A 22,519-nucleotide genomic window follows, 5' to 3' on the forward strand; every position below is an offset into this window, starting at 1 on the left:
GCCTGGCTCGTCAGTCAGCATAAAATCCGGAGATGTAAGCAGATAGCGGACATGCTGGTCCCCCTCACTCGCCCAAGCGCATCGGAGTGGTATGTTACGGACGGCGGCAGTATAAGAATCATTGCCAATCGATCGGATATATCTCAAGGGGATTCTTTCCCTCAAGCTGAGCCATCATGCGTACCGATAACCCCATGGAGCCTCAAGGCCATGTCAATCCGCTTCACAGGGACAAAGCCGAGACAGCTCGGTAGGTTGAGGTCATTTTCTACTACATCAAATGATACTGAAGCTGATCTGCTAGGCTCAATGAGCAACACGTATTCGTCCGTGAAACTGTTGGGGGGCTCATTGATAAGTCGATCCCTTTAGACAAAGTATCTTCGATCGCGGATGTCGGGACTAGTATCGGGTCAGTCACCTGTTCTCTGCAGCTCAAGGGTCTATTAACAACTGCAGAATATGGCTCCTTGATATATGGAAGCTATTGGACGGCGGTAAAGGTGGTAGCTCAGGAAGATACTACCACGGCTTCGACATCTCATCCGCGCAGTTTCCGCCAGCGCAGCCTGCAGACAACGTCGAGCTCTCGGTGCATGATATCCTCAAACCGTTCCCACCTGAACATCTAAACCGTTATGACTTGGTTCATGTCCGCTTCCTCGTCACCGCGTTTCCCGAGCCTCTATTTGAAGATGCGGTGAAGAATCTGCTCACCATTGTCAGTACGTTCTCCAATGACCGAGCTTTATCTAGCTTTGCGAGACATCTGACACTGTTTCAGAGCCAAGTGGGTACATCCAATGGGGGGATTACGATTTCACCTACCTACGTGCAGGAGCAACCCCTCGGCCCTCGCCGTCAATTGAATCATGGCTGAAGATCTTCGACCTCAAGAACCTAAGCACCACCGCACCGGCAGTCTTGCATCAGTCATTCAATCGAGCTGGTCTTGTGAACGTTGCAAACACGTCATACAATCTTTATGGGGGCTCCGAGGAGTTCAACAGGCGGTTTCAGAAGTGGAACCTTCAAGCTACATCTGGAGTCATACCACCCGTGCTGCTTCTGACGGGGGAGGCAAAGAATTTGGAAGATGCGAGGGTTAAGACGGAAGAGTACTTGAGTGAGCTGCGTGAGCACTTTGCTGAAGGGGGTATTATGGATATTCGGTTCGGCATGCTGGTTGGGCAGAAGGCGGATTGAAGTTTCTACCAGATATGTTCTTTAGACAATTGAGAAAGATATTGGATCTATGTGTAATACAATAAGTTCATATATGTCTACATTCCCGCTCGCCATCCCAGTTCCTATATTCTAGATGGATTGGTGCTGTTCGAGTAGAGGCACACCCGCCTCACCAGACTCATCCATTGGTGGGTTACGAGCTGCAGCGCGTTTCTTATAGAGCACCAAGAGCAGAAGAGCCACCTGCACGCCCGCAAAGATCAGATCATCCACAATCGGCCACCCATATAACCCATACCATCCAGAAAGTGGTAATGGGCCAGACCCAAAGTTGATGTGTCCGAACCAGGACAAGCCCACAACTGCGAACATCATAGCCTGAGCAGCTAGACCTGACACACTCAAGACGCCCAGTGGTCCGCGGACGATCTGGTACGCTTGCCAGAAGACAGAGAGCGCGCTGAGGATTGTGGTAGCCGGATGAATGAACTTCAGATGGACAAGGCCGAAGAACATCACGACGTATTCGCGCGCTTCATTGCGAAATACCGGCGTGACAGCATCGAGAAACTCCGGTACAACAGATATAATCAGAAAGACCGTGTAGATGATAACAGTGACGTCTTTTATCAGCGAGGGGTGGGAGAGTGCGTAGTAGACCACGAAACATGTCCTACGAAGCAGGACAATTAGCAAGGGTCCAAGCCGTATATATTGGTTGTATCTCACAGAATCAGAAACATTATCCAGACCACCGTGACCTGACATAGGTTAAGCCAGTCACCAGCCGTTGGCGGACTATTAATGAGGTGGTCTAACGACTTTGTGCCATGGCTGTGGTCAAGATTGACAAGGACGAAGAAGAAGATGGCGAAATGCTCCGTTGCAGATATTAGATTGAACAACAGGTAGAAAATGGCGATGCCGGCACTGGACCTTTGCGACCGGATTTGTTGTATTTGAGGGAAAAACGACAGAGCCGCACAGATTGTCAAGAGACTGAAGACATTAGAAACAGAATCGGTGGATTGGGTAATATTTCAACATACACTCGGATCGGGTCATGAACTTCGAGCCCCATTGCAGCATATAAAAGCGTGTCGTGCACACCGTCCGGGCTATCTTCGGGTGATGGAGGCTTTCATGAGGGAATACTCTTGAAGACGCTACCAATTGTGAGTCAAAACTACTGCCGCCCTGCATAAGACCTGGGTGATTCTTCGCATTCCATTGGCCCGTAGGTTGCCGAGTATGGGCCCTAATTTGCGGCGCTGCAGTCTCGGTGGTTCCATTTCTCCCATGATTGATGCACTGGAGCTTCCGCGGAGACTTAGCTGTTAGAATCGTTCTACGTGGAAGCACTGGTAACTGAAGAATATATCGTTAGATTTGCAATGTGACCCGCGCTGGTGGTTAGGGGGCGGTTTGACGGGAGTATATTGAAGTATTCCTTGATGAATCAAGCGGCCCACCTTGGAAATGAACAAAAGAGCGGGGATTTACAGAGTAATCTTTGTTGCAAAGCTCAGTGAACTGCAATAATGTGTCCGCTGCGAAGAGCCAGTTCCCTACAACCAGGGGGCCACAGGCGAAGCAGAAGACCTGAAGGTGTAGTATCACATCATGCGCTAAGTTCTGACAAAGACTGCACGTTAATGATAGGGTGTGGCCCAGGTTTTATATTCAATCAACACACAAAAGGTAAAGCCACAAATAACCCAGATATGGGGTCAATTCCCACCGGAGAAACCCCCAGACGGTTTTAGCCGGGTTTTGAAGCTATACAACCTCTCCGCATGGATATTTCCCGGCTAAAGCCACAGAGCAGAACTATGATGTAACGCAGCAGCTTAAACTTCGGAAGATCGTCGCCTTGATTAATTCAGCCTGAAAGGCTGTTGATCCTGTTGCGCCCGGGTGCCGCAAGTTGGCGTACTATACGCCCTGCCCTGCCCCCAGCGCTCTGGAACGTACTCGTTGATTTCGTGCTCCTCGTGGAGCAAGCACAACAGACCCGCATTCTTGATGAGATTCCATTTATTCAGCTTTGAGCAGTGTAGTGTCTCTCGAATTAGGCTAAATCTGCGGGGACCCCGCACCACCAAGAATGATCTACAGTAAAGATGCTTGTTCAGTGCAATGCGGAGGGAAGGCCGGCTGGCAAACCAGGATTTACAGTGTTTTCAACCACCGGTAATACTCCGGCCTGAACGCTCCGATGACGATATAAAGGGCAGCTGCTAGTTCGACAGTTTGATCTGAAACGAGGAGCAAGGCCTCTTTCTCACCATGAAGACCCTTGCATCAGCGGTGGCCTTTACGGCGCTTCTCATTCCTGCTCTCGGGCAAGCAAACAGCAGCTACGAAGATTACAACGTTGAAGCCAACCCAGATCTCTTCCCACAATGTCTGCAGCTGCTCAACATGTCCTTTCCGGACTGCAGCAGTGGCCCTCTAAGCGAGAATCTCGTTTGCGACCGCTCAGCGAAGGCGCATGACCGCGCAACCGCTCTCGTCTCTCTCTTCACTCTCGAGGAGCTCGTCAACAATACCGGAAACAGTGGCTTCGGGGTCCCTCGACTTGGTCTACCAAACTACCAAGTGTGGGGCGAAGCCCTGCACGGCGTCGGACGTGCCCATTTCACTCCTTCTGGGAACTACAGCTGGGCTACCTCATTCCCCATGCCAATTTCCACCATGGCTGCACTCAACCGGACTCTGATACGTCAAATTGGGGAGATCGTTTCCACGCAGCTCCGCGCATACAGCAATGTCGGCTACGGCGGATTAGACGTGTACTCGCCAAACATCAACACCTTCCGACACCCAGTCTGGGGCCGTGGCCAAGAGACCCCCGGTGAAGACGCATTCCTCGCATCCGTTTTCGGGTATGAGTACATCACAGCTCTCCAAGGCGGCGTCGACCCCGAGGTCCTCAAGATCATCGCGACTGCAAAGCACTACTCTGGATACGACATCGAAAACTGGAACAACCACTCGCGTCTTGGAAACGACATGCAGATTACCCAGCAGGAGCTGTCTGAGTACTATATGCCACCGTTCGTCGCTGCCGCGCGAGACGCTAAAGTACGGAGTGTGATGTGCTCGTATAATGCTGTCAACGGCGTTCCCGGCTGCGCAAATTCGTTCTTCCTTCAGACCCTTTTGCGCGACACGTTTGACTTTGCAGAGCATGGATATGTCTCTGGTGATTGTGGCGCTGTGTATAACGTGTGGAACCCGCATGGATATTCTGCGAACGAGTCTGCTGCGTCAGCCGCATCAATTCTGGCCGGAACGGATATCGACTGTGGTACTTCGTACCAGTTTCATGGCGAAGATTCCTTCGAAGATGGCCTAGTCTCACGGTCGGAAATTGAGCGTGGTGTCATTCGTCTTTACACCAACCTTATTGAAGCAGGATACTTTGACGGTGATGACCATCCCTACCGCAGTATCAGCTGGGATGATGTTGTCGAGACAGACGCTTGGAACATCGCGTACGAAGCCGCCGTTGAGGGCATCGTTCTGCTCAAGAACGATGACACGCTTCCACTCTCATCGGACATCCAAAGCGTCGCTTTGATCGGACCTTGGACAGATGTCGGCGAAGAGCTGCAAGGCAACTACTTCGGTCCAGCACCATATCTTATCAGCCCTCTCGATGCATTCCGCGACTCGGATCTCACTGTCCACCATGCTAACGGCACTTCGATCAACTCGGACTCTGAAGCTGAATTCGAGGAAGCCCTCAGAGCCGCTCGCCAAGCCGACGTAATCATCTTCGCCGGCGGCATCGACAATACTATCGAAGCAGAAGCACAAGACCGCCAGAACATCACTTGGCCAGGTAACCAACTTGAACTGATTGATCAACTCAGTCAGCTGGGTAAACCACTGATTGTCCTCCAAATGGGCGGCGGGCAGGTCGACTCCTCCTCCTTGAAGGAAAACGACAACGTCAACGCTCTTATTTGGGGTGGGTATCCCGGTCAATCTGGTGGAAAGGCGCTGTTCGATGTTATCACCGGACAACGTGCGCCTGCCGGCCGACTGGTTACAACTCAGTACGCGTCTGAATATGCCGAGGTGTTCCCTGCCATTGACATGAACCTCCGCCCCAGCGGTGATAACCCGGGTCAAACCTATATGTGGTATACTGGCACGCCAGTCTATGAGTTTGGGCACGGTCTCTTTTACACTACGTTTGAAGAGACTTCAGGTTCTAGAGATGGTGAGACATTCAACATTCAGCAATTGCTTACCGCGCCGCATCTGGGGTACGATAGAGTCGAGCAGCAGACCCTGCTTAACTTTACTGCCAACGTTGAGAACACCGGCGAGACCGTGTCCGACTACACCGGCATCGTTTTCGTTAATACCACCGCGGGTCCGTCGCCGTATCCTAACAAATGGGTTGTCGGGTTCGATAGGCTGGGACACCTCGAGCCAGCTGGTACCGAGACGTTTGAGGTGCCTGTCTCTATCAACAGCATCGCGCGGACAAATGAACGTGGAGACAGGATACTCTACCCAGGACAGTATGAGTTGGCGCTGAACAACGAGCGCTCGGTCGTTGTGTCATTTACCTTGGAAGGCGAGGAGGCGGTTCTCCTCTCATGGCCGGAAGATCCAAACAAATCATCCTAATTCAGCTATCATTTAACGACAGGAACAATCAAGACGCCCAGTACTTTATTACAAACTCTTCAATGCTCGTAGCCTTAACTTCAGGACAAAGCCGATTCAACACTCCCTCCACAACCGACCCACCCCTACCACAAACAGCCACATAGTCAATCTCCATCTTAGCCAGGATATCCCCCTCTCCATACTCATCTCTTCTCTTCTTCAATTCACCCGGCGAAACTTCTTCAACCCGTATCTCCCTCCTCAACACCCTACGCAAAACCCCAACAACATCTCTCAAACTCCTCGTATCCCCCGCAATCCCCAACTCCCTCCCACCCCAAGCCTCCTCAATCCCCAACGCAGCAACCACAAACCGCCCAACATCGCGAATATCCGTCATCGTAACATCCGGCCACTCCCCCGTTTCATCAACCGGGACCTCAACCCAGGCCTCACCCTGATTTCCATCAAGATGAAACATCATCGCCCCCTCCCTAAACCCCGCCAGCCCCTCCTTCTGCCTTTCCTTGTCGGGAACCCCAATAGCAAGGTAATTCATAAACATCCCGACCGGAAATGTTGCAGCGTCGATTTTGCCTTCTTTTACGGCTGATAGCACTGCATCCCAGACAAGGATTTTCCCAGCGTCGATCTCAACGAGCTTGTGGGCTTCTTGATTTAATGCGAACTCACTCGGCGCAAAGCGCGTGACACCCGCCGATATCGCAGCGGTAAGGAGATTCAGTTGGTACGTAACAGACTCAGGACCCGGTATTAGAAGGGTTGAGAGGAGGGTGTGCACGCCCTGCAGGGCGGTTGTTAGCGAGGGGAGGGAGGTGTAGTCGACGTAGCGGGTTTCGATGTCGATGTTTGGGATTGAGTAGGCTTCGACGTGTGGGATTGAAAACGGTGTTGTTCCTGCTTCCTGCTGCTGCGTTGCGCGGGAGAGGATGATGGGTTTGTATGCTTTGTTGGGGTCCTGGAGGAGGGCGGCCAGGATGGAGGAGCCGATTGTGCCTGTTCCGCCGGCGAGGGCAATTATTTTCTGTGGCGGGGACATAGTCGCTTGGTGTCGTTGGAGGTATGAATGGGGGTCGATTGCACTGTCCAATACGTGGGTAAGGTGGATTGATATAAAGGTGCGGCTGATGGGGGTTGCGTCAGTGGTCCTCGTGTTCGAGTTATTTTTGTAGATCATCCACGAGGCAGGAAGGCAGGAGTCAGCCACTTGGCGTATCAACTAAAGGCGAATGATAGATCGCAGAGGCGAGACGGACTGTCGAGCCAGCAGGCTGCAACCGGCAGAGGCAGCAAGAGAGCATTCGGGGTGGGCTATCTGATTGATGGATTGCGGGGAGGTGGGGCGGCTCGGATGTGTAACCTTATTTCCCCGCACATTTGGAATATGCATACGGATCGTATGACTGGCTTACAGGGAAGCCCATGTCGGTCGAGAAATTATGGTCCTTCGGCTCTCCTGGATTACAAGATATTTATATTTGATTCAGACGGTGCGAAGAAGTCAATCATCGATTAAGCTCTTCGTGATGTAAGCTATGTGAGACAAGCGCTATCCGACAATCACAAGAAATGCGATAAAAGCACGCTAAAGAACAAGAGATATGCAATTAAAAATCACTTTTAGTGCCCAAACGCAACACTACAGGGCGCAGGGTGTATGGGTATATATACTCTGTCAAAGGCATCAAGGCATACAGTCCCAGCACCCGTAGTCCTCGCACGCAGGACAATTCGTCGTGCTAGTGTAGACCGTTTCCCTGTGCGCAAAAGCAATGCCACGAGAAGCGCACACTGTTCCAAGTCTTGCAACCATGGTGTTCAGGTGGATCTTGTCGTGGGTTCTCCCGCGGAAGGTAATCTCGCTCAGCGCCGGGAACGACGCGCGATCTGACGCGACATCGATGAGAAATTGCAGTGTCTTCTCTTCATAGAGACAGGCTGTGGAAGTAAGGCTTTTGAGCCGCGGTGGCAACGTGCAAAATCCATGCGCATAGGTATTAGTGCCTTCGATCCCGACGAGCGCGAAGTCTGGGACCTCGATATGTGCGAGGACAGGAAAGTCCTCAAAGGACCACGGCTGCTGTGTAGCGAATGACGTGGCGATGCGATCCCATTGGTCGAATTGCGCGGTCACCCGAAGACTTTTCAACGACTGCTTGTGTGGCTGTAATACCGATAGGAAATCTCCGGTTGGGCTTTGTCTTATCGTCGAGTAGTCGTAGTGCAGAGACTCTAGGCCTTCGACCTGCAGTAGTAAGAACTTCAATGCGTCGACTGAGAGTTTCGACGATATGCAGCTAAGGTCTCGGATATTCCTGGCACTGAATTCCTTCTGGTAGTCTCGTTTCGCAGCGGCGTTGTCGGAGGGTCCAGACAAGTACATCTTCCGCAGGTTCCGAAGGGGTAAAAGAGCACGGGTGGCGGATACGACTGAGGTGTCTTGGATATCGACGTAGAGCTCCTCCAGCCGGGTAAGAATATCTCCAACTTGGTGATGATTGATATACCAGTGGAGTGTATTTAGGAAGATAACAAAATGCTCCTTGAGCTCTGGATCAAGCGCAACGAGTTGGAATCTCTGGAGGTTTTCAAGTCGTACGAGAAGACAGATGAGCTCCAGAGCCGGATTGCCCTGGCGGATTCGGCGATACCATTGTAGTGAGAGCTCTGGTGATAATGGGCCTAGTTCATGGAGGGCACGGCGGAAGCATTGGAGGTCCGTTGGAGGGGGCTCGCGCGACAGTTGGTAGAAAGTCGGTGTGAAGAAGACGTTTCTAACGTGTTTGGCGAGGGAGGGTTTCTCAACGATTGTACGGAAGAACTTGCGTCGGCGGGAGTGGTCGCATAGGCAGAATGTGTGGTAGAGAACTTGCTGGGCAATCGGATAGAATCTCCGCGAGGTCAAAGCCAGTGCGCGGAGATTGTTCAAGGTGGACTGGGTGCCGAGCGAAGGGGTCTTCTGGTCGGAATCGGACAGTGGGTGTGGTTCATTGATGTCGGCTATGGAGGCGACGATGTCGTGGAGGAGCTCGTCCGGAAGGGCGGTGATATGGTCTTGAACGGCGGCCATTGTTGAGTTGAGATTGTGAATCAGGCGAAAAGCTGGGGAAAGCTGGCGGCCTCATATACTGCTGCCATTGCTCGGTCACGCGGGGAGAGGCTATTCTCATTACCTAACTTGGGCCAATCAGAATGTTCTCCCCGCATACCAGGGGCCTAGGTGTCTTGGTCAATGCCAATTTTATGAGAAATAATAGCCCACCGCTGGCTAATATGACATCATGTGTTAAATGGCGCAATCTCGTGCCATTTCGACTGGTTTTGATTAATTGAACAATTCACTGAGGTAGGTGTATCGGCAGCTACCGATCTACAGGTACAGCCAAAGCAAGAAACCATATATTATTATATTATGGCAAGGCTCTAAGAACTCAACTACCTTTACTGTGGCTTTTCTAGGGAAGGAACATAATAAAGATATCTACTTACGCCCTCATTCCTGCGGACACCTCGGGCTCTGAGCAAAACCCATCATTCAGTGACGCGTTTATTATCCTACGTGGGATCGTCGATTTCCCAATCAATTCAGACTCTTCCGCTTATATGAAGCCCAGGTCGACCAGTTGCATTGGATTCTATCCCTATAACAAATCATCGATATCATTACAGTTTCGCACCAAAGCAGGGCGTGGTCAGTGTATAGTTCAACTACCAGCAATCTCGCTTAATCAAGGGCTTTACTTGAGATATTCGCGGTCCATGTCCGCTACAGCTCATGTTGAATAATGTGGGTAATCGCTTGCTTGAACCTTGACCAATTGCCCTAACAGCGTCAGATACACAATATATACGTGTAATAGTAAACCTCCTTAGCAGCACACGACATATGCAATATAAAGTGCCTGGTGGTGCTGGCTTGACAACAGGATATGTGGCGGTCAGCGGAGGTGGGGGCAATCTCTGTGTCCAACATCAATTGCTCATTTGCTATTAGGCAGTTTGAGAAGACGCGATCGCGTTGAGCGTGAAGATCAAATGGGTAAATGTGCGATGATGCGTGGCTGTACTGTGACCTATCGTTTGGGCGCATTTTCTCCTTGGGGGGCATTCACGGGCCCGCGGGCGACTATATACACCGTCCGGATCAGATCACTGCGGCGAACGATAGTGATAGTTCATCAGACACAACTGTGGCAACAGGAAATGTCCCGCGTATCGTCGCAATCGGCGGGACTGACTATGTAAGCATCAATACATACAACACAGTGGCAACGATGACTTGTCAATTCAATCACCGGACGGCGTCCCGACCCGGCGCACACCCCGAGTCGGGTCAGGCGACGATCCTTCATCCCACACCGTTGATCTCAGTGGTCGATTGGTGGACAAAATCAGGGATCGTGCCGGGGTCCAGCCCCTCCACGCCGAACGATCACCGGGAGCGCCTTGTAAAAACACGGTCCAGGCGTTCTAGACAAGCCAACTAGTCAGGGTTTTTACCGGACCAGATAGGGAAAGCGAACCCCTTCCAATCGGATGGGAAAGCCGAGCCGCGATGTCGTGGAAGAGGGAAATGGGTAGGGCGTGCAGAGCATGTCTGCCCCGCTACTCCAACAAGGTGGCCTGGTGACTCACCTCGATGGTTTTATTAGAGACGATGCTCTGGCTCCTACGAAGTCTTCCATCGGTCATCAACAGCCTCGGAGGAAAAGAAGAATGGAGGTCTCCAAGGCTCCTCAGGTCGATGTGTACAGCACCTCAGCCTACGAGCTAGCCGAGTCGTCCACAGCCATCAATCGCGAGCGACCGGTCGTTGTCGCCGAGGAGCCGAACCCTTTCACCTCAGGACTCAGCACACCGCAGAACGAAGAGGAGAATGAAAACGATCCTTTCCCTGATGGCGGCGTCCGGTCATGGCTCGTGGTCCTCGGCTCCTTCCTCCTGCTCATGGCCTCCTACGGTCTCATGAACTCGGTCGGTGTGCTGCAGACATACCTTGAGGCGAACCAGCTAGCCGGATACTCCAGCCGCGACGTTGGCTGGATCATGGGCATTTTCGTCTTCACCGCGCTGAGCCTCGGTGTTTTCGTCGGGCCGCTGTTCGATGCTTATGGGCCGAAGGAGCTTGTTACTGTTGGCTCCGGGTTGTATGCGCTTAGTGTGCTGCTCACCGCGGAATGCACGCAATACTGGCACTTCATCCTGTGCTTTGGCGTCATGGCGGGGGTTGGAGCGGCCCTGGTCAGTAACGTCGGAATGGCGTGCGTGCCGCATTGGTTTCAAGCAAAAGCAGGCATGGCATTGGGGACGGCCATGGCTGGTGCTGGACTTGGCGGCGTCGTCTTTCCGTATATCCTGCGGGAGACATGGGCGAGTGTCGGGTTCAAATGGGGGATGAGGATTGTTGCTCTCGTCATATTTGTGCTCTGTGGCTTGGCTTCGTTTCTTGTGAAGGCGCGGCTTCCCCGGAAGGGCCGCCTGAAGGCTGCATTCGATATTCGTTCGTTCAGAGATGCCAGATTTGCGTGGCTCTCTGTGGCAGGTTTCTGTACGCTGTCCCCCCTGTACAGCTGTTGGAAGCTGAACTGACCGACAGGCCTTGAACTCGTCGTCTTCGCCCTCATCGGTCTCCTGCCCAGCTACGTCCTCGCCCAGGGCTTCAGCTCAAGCTCAAGCGTCAACCTTCTCGTTGTCCTCAACGTGTAAGCCCAGAAGGTCCCATAACTGCCATGTTCTTACTGACACTCTAAGAACAAACTGCGTCGGTCGTCTCATAGCCGGCCGTGTAGCCGACAAATACGGGCGCCTAAACGTCCTTATCCTGCTCGTCTTCCTCGCCGTCGTCCTAATCTTCGCAGTCCTCTACCCATTCAGCCACTCTATCGTCGCACTGTACATGTTCTGTGCCTTGTACGGGCTAACCTCCGGCTCATTCATCTGTCTTGCGCCGGTATGCGTGAGGCAGATTACACCGGCAAAGGAAATTGGGATGCGGTTCGGGACGTTCTATGGGCTTGTTGCTTTTGCGTGAGTGCTTTCTTTATCCAGCCAAGGCGGGAGAATGCAGCTAATCAAGATAGGACCTTGATCTCAATTCCAATTGGAGGTGAGATGCTGGAGAAGGTCGGCGCGCATATGGTTGTTGTTTGGGTTGGGTGTGTACTTGTTCTCGCGATGCTGTTCTTCGTCATTGCGAGGTGGGCTTGCTTGGACTATAAATGGAACTGGAGAAGTAAGATCTAGGAGTGTCTGAAAGATAGACGAGCAACAGCACTGCAGGAGGGATGAAAGCGCGGAGGTAATCTATTGTTTATGAGGTCTCAGCGAGCGAGGACTTTCGGGTGGTTGTTAGTTTGTGTATTGTTGGTAATAGTGGCATAAAAGTCAATGTTAATATGTCAGAATACTCTATCGAAGCCTGTCTCTATGGTACATACAGTTCTGTGCAAATCGACAGTCCTCAAATGCTCACATCTGCTTCGCATGCACCAAATATCTAATACGAACCTGCGCCGGGTTGAAAGCAACGAATTGGCCACTAGACTTGAATCCTGGCCGCCTCCCTTTGACAAAGGGCACCATGGCCCCCCTCAAGTCGGCATGAATGAAGCCTGCATCAGTCAATGTGCCAGGTAGAAACATACTACCCGCCCGAGAGATCTTGCCATCCAACGCGCCCAGTTCGACGTCACACAGAAGTACCAGCCTACTCCTTCCCCCGTGTCTTCCAGCAAATCCCAGGGGGGTCGCAGAGCCATCAGCAAAGTATACACCGCGCCCCAGAGCGGCCCCATGCAGTTGTACACCAGGAGGCTGAACTCGAAGGCCCTCGCTGAGAATGCCTATCAAGTTAGCGGTGGCTAACCCGTGCCATAGCAGACGGCGATCGCTGATGGGAAGTTTTGCGAATCTGGATGACTTCCAGCGAGCTTCCTCTCCGGCACGCCGGATGCGGAAAATGTTCATGATCTGTCTAGGGTAAGAAACGTGGCATGCGGGTTTCGGGAGTATTTACCTGGTAATTGGCGGCCGCCGTCTGGGTAAAGTAAGAGGATATTCCTCTGTATTCCGGACAGACCCTGGGTACTATATGTGGTTAGACAGGTCGTCTCGTCAATTGGATCCATTTCACCAGGCTTACGCTGCGTAATTTCCTCCAGCTTCATGTCGTGCACCGCTTGGTCAACGGGGTGAACGTGGCTTTTCTCGACAGCACGGATAACCTCATCGGCAAGAACTGCGTCGGCCAAATGGTTGAGAAGGTCCAGCTCCTTGTCGATGTCCGCAGTACTGTATATGATAGGAGGTGCGTGCTTCCCAAAGGCATGAGGGATGATGTTGAAATACTCAGAGCTCAGCTGCTTCGCAGCCGCTGTAGATGGGGGCTGAGTCGGTCCTTCAATGAGCTGCTTCAGTTGATCAAGAACCTTGTAGCCTTCAACGACTCTCGCCTAGCCGAGATTGCCTAAGGGCAGGAATCTATCATCGTACGCCCGGCATGCTGTTCCTGAAAGAAGATGATCCTTTTTCAGAATCAAGCCCAGGACCCTTTGAACGCCGTCGGCTAGAGTACATTCCTGGGGCGGAACCTTGTATATGATGTTTTTTGCCTTGCTCTCATCGTAAGGGTTGTCATTGAGACGGCGCCAGACATAAGGCGGAGGCGTATATCTATAGTTGGTACCCCCTAGAGGCCCATGCCAGAAACGTTCAAACCAAGAGTATCCTGTCTTTGCGAAGAACCGCCGTTCAAAATCCGCCGTTCAAAATCCGCCTTCGCCGTGTCCGCATCGCAAGGTGCGCATTTCAACTGTCGCGGCGGCTGACCAATTCTACCCCAGCATCCCCACACACGGAAACTTTGCTTTTTCTTATCTTGCAGCAGTTGCAGGTGATAGAAGTCGTTGTTCCTTTCCGCAGCTTCACTTCGAATAAGCTGTGCGTCCCACGGATGCCCGTAGCGATCAACCACAACCGAGTACTCGTCTATAATATACGGTCAGGAACGAAGCGAAAATAGTCTTTAAACTGTCACTCACATCGAAAGGAACATTTCTCGTAGGCTAGAATGATGAGGCTGTTACTATAGCGAACGCCTACAGAACTGGCGCTTGTATCCCCAGACCCGTCTTCAACCTCCAAAAGCCGTTCTATCTGGCCGGGTGGTACTGATCTAGCCCTCTGGACAACCTCGCCCGTGATCTCGTACGTGTATTCTTACTCCGGTAGCGGTAGAGAGGCTTTCTGGGAATCGAGTAACCAGTTCATGTTGACGACTTGGCATCGATAGGAATTCAAAGCTTGCATGACTATATCGCCCATCAGCATGACGTATGAGGAGAGTAAATTGTGATAGCCATGCCTTTTGCACCGGGTCTGTCAACCTCGCGCTTGGTGGAGACCAAATGAGTGCACTGTGGAGTTATGTGCTCACTAAACGTAGCTCCGAGCCCGTCGATGATCTCTACCAGTTGGCCTGCGTACATTATCAGCACCATGTCCTAAAGTTCGGTGATATTCTTCGAGCTCACCATGAGTGATATGATCAAAACGACCCGTGAGGCTGACGACCACTTGGGAGAAGGCGGTTTGCGGCATAGTAATTAGGGTACGCTTGCGATCAATGGCAGCGGTTCGGGGACAGTAAAGGGAGGGACGAAAAAAGCCGGCTGTTCGTCTCGATCCGAATCGGTGTGTCTGGTGATTTCCTTCCTACCTTAAGTCTATCAAATCAAGGGCAATATCGCAAGTCACCATAACAAAATAAAAGAAGAAGAAGAAGAAGAAGCAGAAGAATGCTGAGACCAAGGGGCTGTGTTGGATACTGATCAAGAAGACTGTTTAGCAAGAAAAGAAGATCAAGCCAAATGGAGATTTAATAGCTCTTCCATAGAGGCAATCAATGCCAGAACGCCATAAAGGAAGGCGCAGTCCGCTACAATCCACCAACTTTCCATGGGGTTCTATGTCCGTTTGTCTCGCTAGATGCTCCTGCTCATGAAGATTCGCAGAGATTCCTTTGTGGAGAGTATACTCCGCACCAGCAGAACTGCAGAAAGTCATATTGTTACCAAGAGACAGATGTTGCCTCGTAATATTCTGCGAGAGCAGACACTAACCCTGCAGGGCTATCATATAGTGGGTCCGGTAAGACCATGACGGTTTATACCTCACTGGATCTTGCTACTTAGTACGCAGCTCTCTGATGCATAAGCAAACATGACTCTAGCGGCGCCTTCTGTATGACAAAGAGCGGAGGGTGGCCTTGCAGCATTTATATCGATACAATAAACCAGGAAGTTTTTCAAAAGCAGGAGGAGGAAACTGAAGAAATCCTGTATCGATCTATTCAATCCAATGTTTAGTCTAATGAGGAGGATAAATCCAAGGATACGCTTGCTGTTAACCACGTCGAAAAATCTGGATTTTGTTATCGAAAAGGTCCCAAGCTAAACCAAGAATCCCCTAACGCCCGATGTAGAACGCCGCAGAGAGAGAGAAAGAACCAGAAGAAGAGCATGCTGACTAAATAGCCCTGCTGATAGGTGAGGTTCTGGTGGTCTCACTGGCTCGAGTGCTCTATATCGCCTGTCGATTGCGTCCAGGAACAAGCTCTCTCTGCACATATCGGCAGGCAGGCAACAAAACGCACAATCACCCCCGCACGCGAAGCAGATACCTCATTCGGACTTGGGCAGGATGGTAAGAAACATACTCGCACGGATTGCCCGTTTTTTCTTTCGGAAACCTAGTACCCTTCAAATCCTGGTGTATAAGACTACCGTCCTCCGAGAACGGTATCTGCGGCCCTGTTACTCACTGTGTAGAGGTATTCCCTGCCGGCCTGCTATAAATGACCGGCTCATCGACAACATTGACGTGATCTCCGAGCTCAACATCATACAGAAGGAGCAAGGAGTGCATGTCTGGCCTAGGGCCGTGGGTGTACATAAGAGATGTCATTGCCGAGTCGGAAAAGTAGATTCCCTTGCCCAAAGTCGATCCATTGGGCGCTTTGCCGCCGGGACAAATGCGCAAGCCTTCACTGAGGATTCCAGCAAAGTTGGCTCTGGGCGAACCGTGCCACAGGAGGCGGCGATTGCCCTTGGTTGACTTTGCGGCAGGAGAGGCTTGGAACCGCTTCTCTTCCCATGGTCGCCGGAGACGGAAGAGGTGCACTATCTGTTGTCTGTTGGCATTTCCCTTTCTGTGAATACTTTTGCCGCCACTTACCTTGAGATTTGCCCACGCTGGGTGTATGGGAAACTTCAGCCTGAAGTATTGTGATACGCGATTGAATTCGCTCGTGTCTGGTGAAACTGGGGCTTGTCAGAACTATAATCCGTTATTCTTGCTGATGCATAGTCTACATACCATGGTCAATTCCCTCCAGCTTTAAATCGTGCATCGCTTGCTCCAGAGGGTGTACATAGCTCCCCTCCACAGATTTTATGATCGTACTTGCAATCACAGCATCTGTTAGGTCATTAAGAAGCCGCACTTCCTTATCAATATCCTCCTCTTTACACATCGGCTGCTGTTTCTTGCTAAACACGTGGGGAATGAGGGAGAAATATTGGTCACACAGTATTTTAAGGCCGCCATTCACTGGTATTCTGTGCTTATGTGCTGCGCGGATAGGGGCCTTGATAACATCCGAGATCATGTTGAGGATTTTGCGGCCCTCCAGGATGGTCTCCATGCTGAGTTTTCCTAGTAGAATTTGCTTTTCATCATAGAGAGGGGATGTCGTGTCGCATAGCAGCATATCATTCTGGAGCACCAACTCAAGAAGTTCCTGAATGTGTTTGTGCAACTGATATTGAGGAGGGTGGGTGGTATAACAGATGTTTTTCGCGTTGGCAACATCGAACGGGTCTTCATTCTGGTCTCTGTGGACGTATCCCGGCGGTAGAAAGGCATATTTCCCGGGCACCAGCGGATGGTTCTCCAACCGTTGCCACCAGGTATAGCCTACCTTATCGAAATACCACTCCTCGAAGTTTGCCTTTGCGGTGTCTTCGTCACAAGGGGAGCAGGTTAGCGGGCGAGGCTTCTGTCCGTATACACCATAACACCGCCAGGTCATGAACTTTGTCTTCGTTTTGTCGACAAGGAGTAAGATGCGGTAGAACTCATTTCTCCTCCCCTTTGCATAGCTTCGGCTCAGTCGTGCGTCCCAGGGGTGTCCGAAGCTGTCCACGGCAATGGAATAGTCGACTTGATATCACCGTGTCAGTGTTTCCCCTCGAGGAAAGATGGTATGAATGACAGTACTTACAGCGAAACGGACATTCCTTGGGCGCGGGAATGATAATACCTGGCGAATAAGGTACTCCCGAAAGCTTTATCTTCTTGCCCTCGGAGCCTGAAGGTGCCTCATCATCTTCAGGCCGCTCCCGCCTCAGGCCTGCGGTCCCACTGCCCTATATGTTCATAGCACGCTCAGCGCCTTACGGCCAGATATCGCACGGCTGCCAGATCCGACACCAAGCCCGCTATGTTGCCGGTCGTTTGCAGATTATGATGCAACGCGTTGAGTACGCTAAAGGCGATATGGTCGATCTGTGGGAGATGAAGGTAAGTGTTAGTCGGTAGAAATTAGCGAAGCAATGTTTATAGGAGCGGAAGTACCAGAGGAACAACAAAGGGGACAATGATGTGTGCTTACAGGCGGCTGTTGTCTTTCTGAGCATTCTGTCAGCCTTCACGATTCAACTCACCTCAAAGGAAGGAAGGAGGAAGTCTTGGGGCCATGCCGAGCCAAAGATGACAGCCACATTAGACATGCCAAGGAAGGTGCGGTTCTGATGGCATTATAAAACAGGTGTTAGGGATGACCTGCCAGTATGCGCATGATGCGAGTCGTGTATCTTGTTTCAGGATCGGAAATGGCATGTTAGTTTCATTTATACTCCAAGCCGCATAGAAGGAAGTCAGAAGGGGCCCAAGAAGGTGAACCAAAGTCTACCGAAGATTTTGCATTAGATATTAGTCTACCAAATTTGTCGTCTTATGTCAAAACAGGACTTGCTGCACACCAGCCAATGTTCAAAGTGTGCTCAAGCGAAATGCATCTTCGGGCTCAGGATTCCAGAGCGAATGCCCCTAGCACCTGATCATGGCACCCGCATGAAACTTCCATCTGCTAACCATTGCCCCTTTTCCTCGACAACCACTTTTGTTACGCCCTGAAGATTGAACGCCGACATATTTTGTCACTGTCCGACATCCACTCACTCCCTACGCAGATGCAAAAGATATCGAATCCGCACTTGCGCCGGGTCGTAAATCGCATACTCGGTGTCACCCCTCCCCAGCTGAGGATCATGATACGTAATCGGAAAGCTAGCACCCTTCAGGTCAGAATGTATTGACGCGCCATCTGCCAGAAACGCTGCAGGAGTCCCTTTATGCCAATGCGTGGATATTGTGTTTCGCTGTCGCCCCGCAAAACGTCCGACTCCTGGATGAATTGTCGCCGGGGACCCTAATTCGACATCACAGAGGAGAAGAACAGCTTCGCCTGTGCTGGTAGCAATGCCTGTGTAGCCGAGTGATATTCCTGCCGCGTCAGAGAAATAAATGCCATTGCCGAGTGCGGATCCGTGGTAGGCGACGCCCTGGGGGCGGATGAGGAGGCCTTGGCTGAGGATCTTGGCGAAGTTGGTTAGGCCTGACCCGTGCCAGAGGAGGCGTCGATCGCTGAGGGTGGGAGTGTTAGGGGAATAAAGCCGGGGAAGGGTGGCGTATATGGAGGATTGAAAGCGGGTGTCTTCGCCCTTGCGGCGGATGCGGAAGATATTCACAACCTGGAGTCGATCAGCTTACAATGATCTTCGCTAAGGTAACTCTATATATCCTATGAGCTTACTTTGCACTGCTCGGTACTCCATCCTCTTGTTGTCATTTGAAAGTATTTCAAGATATGCGAAAACTCGTTGCATGTGCTCTCCACTAGGGGACGTTAGCCTTTGACATTGTTCGGGGGATAGGAGGCACTTACACGGCGTCATCTGCTCCAGTCCTACTTCCTTCAGCGCGCGATTCAGGGGCTGGGCGTTAGACGCGGCCGTTATCTCGTTTGCGATGATCGTATTTGCAAGGTCGTCAAGAAGCTCCATCTCCTTATCAATATCGCTCTGTTGACTAATAACAGGTAACCTCGTGGCTCCAATAGCGTGAGGAATGGTGCGAAAATACTGCGTGCTGAGGGCCAATGGATGGTTTTGTGGATCAGGATACTTCATAGCAGCATAGCACGGGTGGTCAACAAAAAATTCGAGCAGTTTGAGGATCTCGTACCCCTTCCGCAACGTCTGCTTGCTGAGGTTTCCGAGGGGTAGCTTCCGTGCATCGTAGCTGACCGCCGTCGCAGGAGGAACAATCTGGTCCTTGTTTAAGATCAGGGAAAGAGTTTTCTGCACAGCTGCAGGAATCTCGACGACCGGTGGGGGAATATTGTACCTAATATGCTGGGCATTCCTGGCATCCCACGGATCGTGAGCTGGGTTGCGTAGCACATACTCTGGATGCATAAATGCATATCTACCAGGGATAGGTGCGTGCGTGAATCTCTGGAACCAGGAATACCCAACCTTGTTCACAAACAGAGCCTCGAAGAACTGCTTGGCTATAGATCTGCGACATGGCGTGTAGCCGTACTGGTAGAGGGACCCACCTATGTTGCCATATGTGAACCAAGTTACAAAATCATCTCTTCTGCTTCGGTGAACAAGTAGTTGAATGTGGTAGACCTTGTTGTGTGTCGTGTTTGCCTCCGCTCGAATGAGCTTTGCATCCCAGGGGAGGCCGAACATGTTCAAGTAGACGGAGTATTCATCTGGGGTGCATATCGTCAGCCATATTATTCTATAGTCCGCCCACTATGCCTATAAATTACCCTTGAGTGGAAAGTCCGGATGAGGGGGAATCTTCAGGTCGGGTGCATACGGTACTCCTTCAAGTTTCGGCTTTTTCTGTCCGGTGAAGCTGAGCAGCGCATCTTCTTCCTGCTGCGCCAACATCCGCATGAGACTCGCAATCTGCGGTGTAGTTGGAAGCGTTGCGGCCTGGGAAACGATTGGGTTGTTTGCTGTGAGTCGGTATTGACTGGCCGGTTGCGGCTTCCCAAGCGATTCAGAGTCGTCGAGCCACTGCAGCGAGACAATTTCACACCGGTTGGATCTCTTCGCCCTCATGACTAAATTGTATTTCTTAGTGTTTGAACATACTCTGAGTATTGCTTTAGCTTACCCCGTCTGCTTCCATTCTGCACTTCCCTTGGCGTTGCGATGAGATGCGTGCACCGTGCTGTGACGGTTTTGACGTAAGTAGCCCCCAGAGCCCTTATCCTGTCCGCATACTTGCCTGTGTGGAGAGTTAGCTCGATTTGCTCATTATAACGGCATTGCAATGGTGCCATTGAGGCTCAACTCACTGTGTCTGTTTTGTCCATAATGGCCGCCGATACTAATAACCAAGTCTCTGAAATCATTGTGAGACATTTTCGTTATCCGATCTGCGGCGTCTCAGTCGTCCTTTCTCTGTTTGCCGTAAGAACCTCGAGATCTGAGAATTAGTACGGTTGTAGGCACCCTCGGTCAGAGAAGTGAGCGTTCAGTGGAAGAGGTGGGGGTCACAATGAAAGAGGACAGACTGTTCCCATGAAGGAGAGTGAGAATGTTCAAGCCAGTGGTAGATAAAAGCACAACGCAGGACATACATGATGGCGACTTTTCACCCACTGTATGTCCAATGAAGATCTTACACTTGGATCTCAGGTAGTGGGGTGAAAGTGAGCGCAGAGTGAAGGTTTAATAACACCATAAAAAATTTGGATGTCACAGTCACTATCTATCCCCCAAAACATGATGGAATGCGGTTGAGGATAACCAGAGGGCTTGGCATTCATATCAAGGCTAGGTGGGAAGGTCGATTCAGTATGCCGAAATTCAAGGGAACCTACTCCATCGAGACATGTCGAGCGAGCAATGAGAAGCTCACTGCCTGTAGTTGATAATTAGAAGTCTGCGTCCAACCATGCGTTTGCGCTCATTTTGAAAATGGTATAGACCCCTTTTACTGCATCGCTAATGCTGTAACTATTTAGGCCAGCTCCAAGAGTACCTTTTGCACCAATGTGTTGTCTGGTCTGGCGTTTCTCATGATATTGCTGTCGGATGTGGTATACGTCCATATTGGGCTTAGCGCCAAATAGACAAACACATCCTTGAAGCTGCCACTGCATCGTTACCTCCTTCCTCCACATTCTCTCCCTCCATATCATCTCCAAAACCTCTTCGGCTGCCCTCAATCTCCTACACTCTCGCTACCGCGCCATTCCATCTCGCGATGAGGGCCCATGAGCCAACCCCGTTATCGCCAGGCTAACCCATCCGACTCCGCAGCCAGGCCAGCTACACCACGAGAGCCAGAAACACTATCGAAGCCCTCCGATGGACGAAATTGGACTGTCCTGGTGCGTACAAGGTGGCTTGGCTTTACCCTTTCTTGCGCTAGCATATGGTGGGACAAAAACGGGCACCGAGGCTGGGGATGTCGCGGACGTGTTAATCACTCCCTGGCTGACTCTCTTCGTTTACATGCGGTATGACCATTCTTTCGCCTTGATGAACGCATTTCAGCTGCTGACAATTCCAAACAGATTGGAGAGAATCATTGACAACTCGGCCGGTAGCGTCAGCGGAAGGTTGGCTGGATTTATTACCAGCAACACTACGCCTGTTCGATAGGTTCGACGAAGGAGCTCATCCACAACAGACACACACCCATCGCTTTCGCCTCTGGATCTCGTGCGCCCAATGAACGCTGCTCAAGGTGACAGTTGGAGCGAATGTCCGATAGTTCTCCGCACCCCTAAGAGCCGTGCCCGCACATCTTGGGTCGTTCGCCAGCATCGATTACGCCACACACCCCTATGCTCTGTCGTTGACTGGACACACACTGCTCAGCGCCGTAACAACCGTTGCTTGGTTTGGAGTACCTATTTCGCTGGTTGACATGATGCATCATCTTCTGCAAGAACTATTACCAGCGGTGGGATGGAATTCCAATGTTGTTCGTCAAGGCAGAGAGATCTGCGCAGCAGTTCCTTTCTCTAGAGCCCCTTCCTCCTGTCGCTCGACCAGGCTGAAGAAGGCAGGTCTTGGAACCGGTGTCAGGCCGGGCATCCCAATAAGACGATGTATCGCAATACCAATGTGAGTGGTACTGTCTGTGTTCTTTCTGCGCGCTCAATTTGCTATTATCCTTTTCTTTTCAGGTTGACTGCGCAGCGACCTTCCCCTTCGAGTCGTCCGCACCGTTCACCAGGAGAGTTCCCTTTATACGACCGCCCGCGGGCCGCCGAGACAGGTTGCCCAGGTGCAATGTCAGTAAAGAAGAATCCAGCCCATCTGATGGCCCTGACACCTCCAGCGATTTTTATGTAGACACTGGGGTAGCCCAGACTCTTCTTGACGCAGACGACGAATCCTCTATTCAAGCAGCTCTCCTCCTGTTCTTGAATGAGTTGCCCAGTCTGGTGAAAGCAAACGGTATCGAATGGTTGGCACTCGGACCTGGGTGCGAGAGGTGGCGCGTGGAGGCCATGAGTGGCCAGGGGCCTTTAGAGCAATCAGAGAGGTGCAGGAGGATGTTATTGTCGTGGGAGGTG

The 22,519-nt window shown here is 51.4% G+C and overlaps 8 protein-coding genes across 8 annotated transcripts; 3 read left to right on the forward strand and 5 right to left on the reverse strand.

Moving 5' to 3' along the window:
* Window positions 1-176: 176 nt before the first annotated feature.
* On the forward strand, window positions 177-1,255 carry BJY04DRAFT_226645 (class I SAM-dependent methyltransferase; the record flags this gene model as incomplete). Its single annotated transcript, XM_073718459.1, has 4 exons — window positions 177-250; window positions 305-412; window positions 460-725; window positions 785-1,255. The coding sequence occupies 4 exons, from the start codon at window positions 177-179 to the stop codon at window positions 1,204-1,206; spliced, it is 870 nt and encodes a 289-aa protein (XP_073572976.1). The 3' UTR covers window positions 1,207-1,255.
* Window positions 1,256-1,317: 62 nt separating this feature from the next.
* On the reverse strand, window positions 1,318-2,269 carry BJY04DRAFT_216461 (uncharacterized protein; the record flags this gene model as incomplete). The annotated part of the gene is made up of 3 exons (XM_073715761.1): window positions 1,318-1,861; window positions 1,918-2,187; window positions 2,238-2,269. The coding sequence occupies 3 exons, from the start codon at window positions 2,267-2,269 to the stop codon at window positions 1,318-1,320; spliced, it is 846 nt and encodes a 281-aa protein (XP_073572977.1).
* Window positions 2,270-3,477: 1,208 nt separating this feature from the next.
* Window positions 3,478-5,838, forward strand: xlnD (beta-xylosidase XylA; the record flags this gene model as incomplete). Its single annotated transcript, XM_073718460.1, has 1 exon — window positions 3,478-5,838. One exon carries the CDS (start codon window positions 3,478-3,480, stop codon window positions 5,836-5,838), a length of 2,361 nt encoding a protein of 786 aa, XP_073572978.1.
* Window positions 5,839-5,866: 28 nt separating this feature from the next.
* BJY04DRAFT_216463 (uncharacterized protein) lies at window positions 5,867-6,880 on the reverse strand (the record flags this gene model as incomplete). Its single annotated transcript, XM_073715762.1, has 1 exon — window positions 5,867-6,880. The coding sequence occupies one exon, from the start codon at window positions 6,878-6,880 to the stop codon at window positions 5,867-5,869; it is 1,014 nt and encodes a 337-aa protein (XP_073572979.1).
* A 392-nt stretch (window positions 6,881-7,272) lies between these two features.
* On the reverse strand, window positions 7,273-9,007 carry BJY04DRAFT_27784 (uncharacterized protein). The gene has a single exon (XM_073720057.1). The coding sequence runs from the start codon at window positions 8,909-8,911 to the stop codon at window positions 7,526-7,528; it is 1,386 nt and encodes a 461-aa protein (XP_073572980.1). The 5' UTR covers window positions 8,912-9,007; the 3' UTR covers window positions 7,273-7,525.
* Window positions 9,008-10,557: 1,550 nt separating this feature from the next.
* On the forward strand, window positions 10,558-12,084 carry BJY04DRAFT_216465 (major facilitator superfamily domain-containing protein; the record flags this gene model as incomplete). The annotated part of the gene is made up of 4 exons (XM_073715763.1): window positions 10,558-11,389; window positions 11,438-11,543; window positions 11,593-11,868; window positions 11,922-12,084. The coding sequence occupies 4 exons, from the start codon at window positions 10,558-10,560 to the stop codon at window positions 12,082-12,084; spliced, it is 1,377 nt and encodes a 458-aa protein (XP_073572981.1).
* Window positions 12,085-13,528: 1,444 nt separating this feature from the next.
* Window positions 13,529-14,439, reverse strand: BJY04DRAFT_216467 (uncharacterized protein; the record flags this gene model as incomplete). Its single annotated transcript, XM_073715764.1, has 3 exons — window positions 13,529-13,827; window positions 14,276-14,317; window positions 14,373-14,439. 3 exons carry the CDS (start codon window positions 14,437-14,439, stop codon window positions 13,529-13,531), a joined length of 408 nt encoding a protein of 135 aa, XP_073572982.1.
* Window positions 14,440-15,657: 1,218 nt separating this feature from the next.
* Window positions 15,658-20,348, reverse strand: BJY04DRAFT_216468 (poly polymerase catalytic domain-containing protein; the record flags this gene model as incomplete). Its single annotated transcript, XM_073715765.1, has 11 exons — window positions 15,658-16,023; window positions 16,075-16,160; window positions 16,216-17,061; window positions 17,123-17,267; window positions 17,314-17,406; window positions 18,117-18,653; window positions 18,716-18,798; window positions 18,848-19,684; window positions 19,745-20,044; window positions 20,098-20,211; window positions 20,282-20,348. The coding sequence occupies 11 exons, from the start codon at window positions 20,346-20,348 to the stop codon at window positions 15,658-15,660; spliced, it is 3,474 nt and encodes a 1,157-aa protein (XP_073572983.1).
* Between the last annotated feature and the right edge of the window lie 2,171 nt (window positions 20,349-22,519).

Source organism: Aspergillus karnatakaensis (assembly GCF_047715665.1).
Source record: "Aspergillus karnatakaensis strain CBS 102800 unplaced genomic scaffold BJY04scaffold_15, whole genome shotgun sequence".
Classification (NCBI taxonomy): domain Eukaryota; kingdom Fungi; phylum Ascomycota; class Eurotiomycetes; order Eurotiales; family Aspergillaceae; genus Aspergillus; species Aspergillus karnatakaensis.

Coding starts and splice junctions, on each gene's coding strand:
- BJY04DRAFT_27784 (XM_073720057.1), bottom strand. CDS start 8,911: ATGGCCGCCGTTCAAGACCATATCACCGCCCTTCCGGACGAGCTCCTC.